Here is a 6,335-nt window from a genome sequence, read left to right as displayed (position 1 = left end):
CCAAATGCCATACTTCAAATATGTGGCGGAACTATAGCCTTTTTTAAGAATTTATAGTTCACTTGCTTAGCGTGCCAACCTAGAAAAAGACTAAAATTTCCTTCATGGCCCAAATCCATCTATCCTGTTGGGAGATTTGCACTTGAGAATTCTTTAAAAAATAAATAAAAGTGGAATGTGTAGTTTTCTTGAAAAAAAGTTGGGTCGGTCATGTTCTATGAAAAAAAACATGGGCAGCGTAGGCCCAACGCTTGCCCAACCAAATTGATACTTACTCGATCCAAAAACAAGGTACCAGATGTCAGTCTATGAAATCTGCTGGATCCACCTGACATGGGTATGTTGGACTCGAAAAGCAAATCAGAAGAATGTGTTAAGAAGTTGGGTAAGTGAGGATCTGAACGAGAAGAACATGTGGTGTGGGGGTTAAAGGGATGGCATGGGGCGTGCTTCACGGTAGGGCATGCAACGGCGCTGTCATCCACACAGCGTTGGGAGCGGGCGGTCCAGTTGGAGCTGATTTGGGTGGCTGGAGGGAGAAGAAGGAAGATTGAAGGGGCACGCCAACAATTGGATTTGAATCCTAGGGTTGCTAGAATGAGTGATACGAGAAACAAGGAGACACTTGCATGTGTATGGCCATGTTTAACCTGCTAGGTCCCCGGTGTAAGCTTTTCCTTGTACAGTTTTTCTCGTTTATTGATGACATTGACAATTTGTTGGTCTCAGACGTCAGCATTACAGTAGGAACCAACACGTAGGAACCAGCACTTTTTCTCTGTGCTTTTGCTCTTTACATGATGCTTGAACTGAACTTTTGTTTCACGCTAGTCAATTCTACATTAGCACCGAGAGTAAAGACAGCAGCATGGTGGCAAGCGCAACATCGACGAGGTCCGAACGGAACAACTTGAGCCGAAAACAACGCAACAGTGACGTCCAAGGCTAAGGGTTGACTAGTTAAGGTACAAGGTGGGGTTGTTGTCGCTAGAGAAGAACAAGAGTTGTGTAGGGTTAAAGGGATGGCCTGGACGGCAATTGGGGCTTCGAGGAAGCTTTGCCGGTCTCAAGGGCCGGTAGCACATTGTCCGGCCGACGTTGGTTTGTGTGGCTTAAGGAACAAGATGGAAATTAGAAGCACGCCGGCCATTGGATTGAAATTCAACGGCTAGACTGATGCGAGGAAGGGGCGTTTTCTTTTCTTTTCTTTTTTTTGCGGGAAGGGGCGTTTTCTTGCATACAGGTTGAGAAACCTATTGGGTCCTCGATGTCAGCCTCTCCTACATTTCTCTTGTTTACTGAATTTTGATGAGTGGCATCATGGTATCAGGTTGATTTTTTCCCTGATGCAAATGCCGTTCCTATTCTCCGTATAGCTGCTCGAGTGCAGCGATGCGCACACTGGCCGTCCCTATTGTCCAGACAGCATGCCCGAGGCTATATCTGTTCTCCAGGCGCCACTTCTGACCATGTCTGCCTAGGGCACCAACCAGACATGCAAGCAATGAATCCTGCCTTTCTAAAAAGGTAAATAAATAAATCAATCAATCAAAGCTCTTTCATGTTCGAGACTGGAAATAATCCTTTTCTGCTATAGAATGATCAATAATACTCCCTCCGTAAAGAAATACAAGAGCACCTGGTGATCTAAACACTTATATTTCTTTACAGAGGGAGTACGATACAGCAGGAAAATTTGGCTGCACGACATTCAAATGCTAACGATAAATTTCAGCAAAGCTGCATGCTCTAGCTTTCTCTCATTTTTAAAACATCCCCAAAAAATACATCAGAAGGTGCTACAAAGTCTTGCTGTGTTCCCATAGGGGAGAAGAAAGATGCCACAAGATTTGTATTCAAATGCTATGACCCAATCTTTGAGAAATGTTGGTTGTTCTGTAGCAACTGTCATCTGGGGTAGTCCATTCACCTGCCAAAACAGAACATCAAAAGAAGATGAAAATAATTCACAGCTCCCACTCTGAGCTTAATACTTAAGAGAAACAATCATTACAAAACTCTAATAGGATAAATACTTAAACATGAAGTTCCATGTGATGACTCGCTTTACGGTGGCATATAAAATATAGTTTTATCCTAAATACTTTTGTAGACTAGCTAAAAGTTATGTTCGGGACTATATCAGCAATACTACCGCAGGTGATATTCTGTTCAACGCAGTAGCTTCTTCCTGCTATAGCATGGCAAGGGGTTTGAAAAAGCAATGGAGATTCGTGTGCAAACTTCTGTACATCTCCGATGTTATCTTTTACGTATGTTTCCGGTGAAGTTGAGCTGTAACTGTAAGTGAACACTCATCAGGTTGATAAGCACAGCAGAGTCAACACTGGTGGTTTATATATGCTTTGCTGTTAGAACATAAATAGTGACGATGCGGTTGTAAAATAACTTATTTCCATTTCACTTGAAAGGAAATGTGGTGTATCCTAGAAGCCATAAAAAGAAAGGCACATAGAAAGGACAAATGAATATCATCAAGCAGTTAAAACAGCAGGAGATTGGGATCTGTAAATCATTACACCCGGTTATCCTTTCTCCATGGGCGCTGGGACCTATTTTAGACAGTTGCAACAAGATACTGGGTCAGCCAACAGTTTTACTACTATATCGATAAAAAAAAGGCCAACTTACTGAGCTGGCAATACTTCTCGAACTAGAAAACGAGAAAACAAAATATCCAGCGCAAAATAAATAAGACATTTGTTAACACCAAAAGAAATTGAGCATATTGACACATCAATTCTATGCAGTGAAGAAAAGACTGAACACATCATCAGCCAGAAGTCCAATCATGCTCAAAGTATAACTTGCTTGAATGAAGAAGTGTTTATAGAAAAGAAAAAAAGACACAGATATGAGCAACTGAGCATGGCTTGACAGAACATATACAGAGATATTTATATCTTGGGACCAAATGTAAAGAACTAAAAGCCTCAGGCTATAGATTTCCAAAATGAAACAACGACCACAAATCCATGAAAGTAAGGTATCGACAATCTGTTTAGGAGCTCCAGACTACATTATTCAAGCATCCCAAAACCGCAGGTAGTAAATTTTGTCACCTAAGCATATTGGTGAATCCTTTCAAAGTAAATCGGTAACCTTTCTACATAATAATCATACCACCAATCAAAATTACTTTATCTGTTAGTTCCCACATGGGATGGTGGAATACCCCCAACCCAAAATGTCCCTGAAGGCCTGAACAGCGGGTAATGAAAACATCAGATCACACTAGCAGGAGGGTGGTAGGTAGGTAGGTAGGTGACATGCAGAAGAAACGAAACTACTTTGCGTACGACCTTTTTTCATACGATTTTCATACGACCAGACAGAGGCCCGTTTCCTGATGTTTGGGCCTACAACACCAGACCAGTCTTGTCGTACAAAGATCATACCCTAGCAGCTCTCCAGAAGAAATACTGACGATGGTGAGTGCGGCTATTGCTTTACAAGAATATAAGAGAATGTACTTGTTAGAGTATGTAATGGCCTAATAGGCCTGGGCTGGCGGTATAGCCCGTTAGTCTTAGGGTTAATTAGAGATGAGGGTCGCTTGCTTGGGAGTCAAGTAAACTTCTCTATATAAGGAGAGGAGATGTATTAATCTAATCAAGCAAGAAGCAATCATATCTGCTCGGCTTCCTTAGGGAGCCGGGAGACCTAACCCTAGCCGCCGCCGCGCTCTCTCTCTCGCGCGCGTGCACGCAACGACGGCGCCCCAGCGCCGGCAACCACGCCTTCCTCCACGCCATCCCTCCTTCCACCCCTACAACCTGAGACCACGCCCTGGTAGGGATCCGGTTCATACCAATTTGGTATCAGAGCCGTACTCTAACAGTACGGCCAAGAGAAGTCTTTTGACAGCACACTGCAAGACATAAAAAAATTATCATTTTTTAGAAAATGCTACTTCATAGCATTATGCTTCATTTGCATTACTATATTATACTCCCTCCGTCCCAAAATAAGTGTCTCAACTTTGTACTAACTCTAGTACAAATTTGTACTAAGCTCAAGACACTTATTTTGGGAGGGAGGGTTGCCCAACCATAGCAACACATACAAATATGAGTTCTTTTTACCAGAAATAATGGGTCTACAGCATAAAATATCAGATGGGGTAACTAACGGAAAGACGCTGGTGAAAGAAAATCACTGTAGCAACAAGTCTACAGGATTTAGGAAAGAGGGATACAGAAAAATAATTTGGTAAGATTAACTCCTTACCTTGTAGTTACATGATTTTCAACTACTTTCTGTTCATCTTCACTGAACATGAACCACTTGTCTTGGTTCTTCATTGTAGCTTCGTTGTCAAATTCTGACATAAACATGGTATTACTAATAACTATATATTTGCAAATGAGTAAACTGAAATCTCATAATAATAATTTCTTACCTTGGCGTAATATGTTTGTATTGTTATTACAATAGCCATCCAGCTTCCAGTATGCTACTCCTTTGTCTACCATGACAGGCGTGGACCTAAGGACACATCCCAGTTCCTCTAATTCTGCATAGTTGGAAAGTAAAAGAAGAAATTAATACAGCATGGCTAGCTCAATACCCCTTTTTAATAAATAAAAAAAGCCTAGACATTTTACACATTACATAATAAAACATAAGGACAAGAATACATAGGAGGACCTATCGTTTATAGAATAAGAAAGGCACCCTAAATCGCATGTCAGGAGAGACTCGGTGGTGGGGGTGTACAACCACACCTCCCAACTGAATTAATATGCTTGAAATGTTAAGAAACCAAATTAAGCATTTTTACTTTCACATTCTGAAAAGTAATTACCCGGACAGTCTAGACTGCACATTACGCAAAATATGGAAAATAAAAGTATTAAATTGAAAAGGAAAACTGACACTCGAACTGCGCTTCTGCTGCATAACTAAAAGTTGTCAATGAAAGATTATGTGAGGTTCAAAGTAAAGGGCTGCCTCATGAATCATGATTGCTTCTGTTCCAACTTATTTATTTCAATTTAAGATGGAATTTCCATCATATCAAAGAAAACATATCGTGATATCAAACTCTCAGTTAGCATTTTTGACGTGCATCTTATTTCCACCCCTTTAAATAGGGCAAGGTAGACTTAATCAATATTATTGCCAAGACCTGGCTTTAGGAGTGCTTGCTCTAAACCTCAACCAGCCCATAATCACCTTCAAACTTGTTAAGAGTTATATATAGCCATGTAATATCCCCATTGTATAAGGGGTTCTCTACATGTTTACCACTCATGTACTTGCCTCATGGAAATGCAATTTGCATATTCCCAACATGGCATCAAAGCCCTAGGGTTCTTTTTCCCGCTTTCCCAAAGCGAAGCAACGTAATACTGCTGAAATTCCTTCATACCGGTAGTCAATTGCCTGACCCAACATGTCGCTTATGATTCGTGAAAGTGAGGCCATGGCGTCATGCCCTCATGACAATCTAATTGCTATGCTGGTAGGACCAGTGGTGCCGTCACGTCATGTTTTCACAAGGCTTGTTGAATCTTCTGTTCTACCTATTTCACAACGTTGCAAGAACCGACTGTAACAGTTTACTACACTCTAGGGAGGGGTTATCGTGGCATCACCTTGGCATTGAGATAGCACCCCCGAGGCCATATCAGACACCAAGGGCCATCATCCTAGGTATTTTAGTTAGGCAAGCGCCTAGATAGTTTAGGTGACAGTGACACCATCGAAATATGGATGTCACCAAGAGTAATAAAAGCATTATATTAGGGAAAAGATCATTTTTAAGACTATGGTTTCATACCTAAAAAATCTAAGAAAAAATGGACCTTGGAGGGTGGGGGAGCGATCCTATGTTGAAAAAGATCCTAACATGAGGGGTCTTGACTTGGTATGTTAACCAATTGGTAATATAAGTTGTGCCAGCTATGGCTACGCTAACAACGGAAGCTGCCCGATGGTGAAAAGGGCAAGGCCTTCGACACCAAAATAGGTGGTAGGTTGGTGTCACATGAAGAATGTTAGAGTTATATTGGTGATGGCCTTTGGCCTTTTGTATTCTAGCCTTTTGGCATCCTCTTGTACATATATATGATGGCTTTGGCCTTCTTGTAATACAAGTTGCATATTTTCCTAACATGGTATCAGAGCTTAGGTTCTTTTTTCTGCACGATTGCAACTAGTGCTGGAGCTGGATCCATCTAGTACTACCGCCGCTGTCTTCTTTCAGGCCGGCAGAATTTCTCCAATTCTCTCCGGCTTGGCCGTGTCGCCGCCTGCCTCTGCTCCCAGGCCAGGCCGCCGCCGCTGCCGCTTCGCCTCCCAAGCCCGGC

At 41.9% G+C, this 6,335-nt stretch overlaps 1 protein-coding gene across 2 annotated transcripts in view; it reads right to left on the bottom strand.

Moving 5' to 3' along the window:
• Positions 1-1,562: 1,562 nt before the first annotated feature.
• Positions 1,563-6,335, bottom strand: part of LOC119322249 — an 18,413-nt gene continuing 13,640 nt past the window's right edge. For both annotated transcript variants that reach the window (XM_037595741.1, XM_037595742.1), the window contains 3 exons: positions 4,424-4,537; positions 4,252-4,345; positions 1,563-2,573 (listed from right to left, as the gene is read on the bottom strand). In XM_037595741.1, coding sequence (XP_037451638.1) covers positions 2,537-2,573; positions 4,252-4,345; positions 4,424-4,537 — 245 coding nt within the window. In that variant the 3' untranslated portion in view covers positions 1,563-2,536. The remainder of the gene's footprint in view (positions 2,574-4,251; positions 4,346-4,423; positions 4,538-6,335) is intronic.

This window comes from Triticum dicoccoides, chromosome 6B (genome assembly GCF_002162155.2).
Source record: "Triticum dicoccoides isolate Atlit2015 ecotype Zavitan chromosome 6B, WEW_v2.0, whole genome shotgun sequence".
NCBI lineage: Eukaryota > Viridiplantae > Streptophyta > Magnoliopsida > Poales > Poaceae > Triticum > Triticum dicoccoides.
Note: the sequence above shows the minus strand (reverse complement) of the source record. Positions and strands in the feature narration are given on the sequence as shown.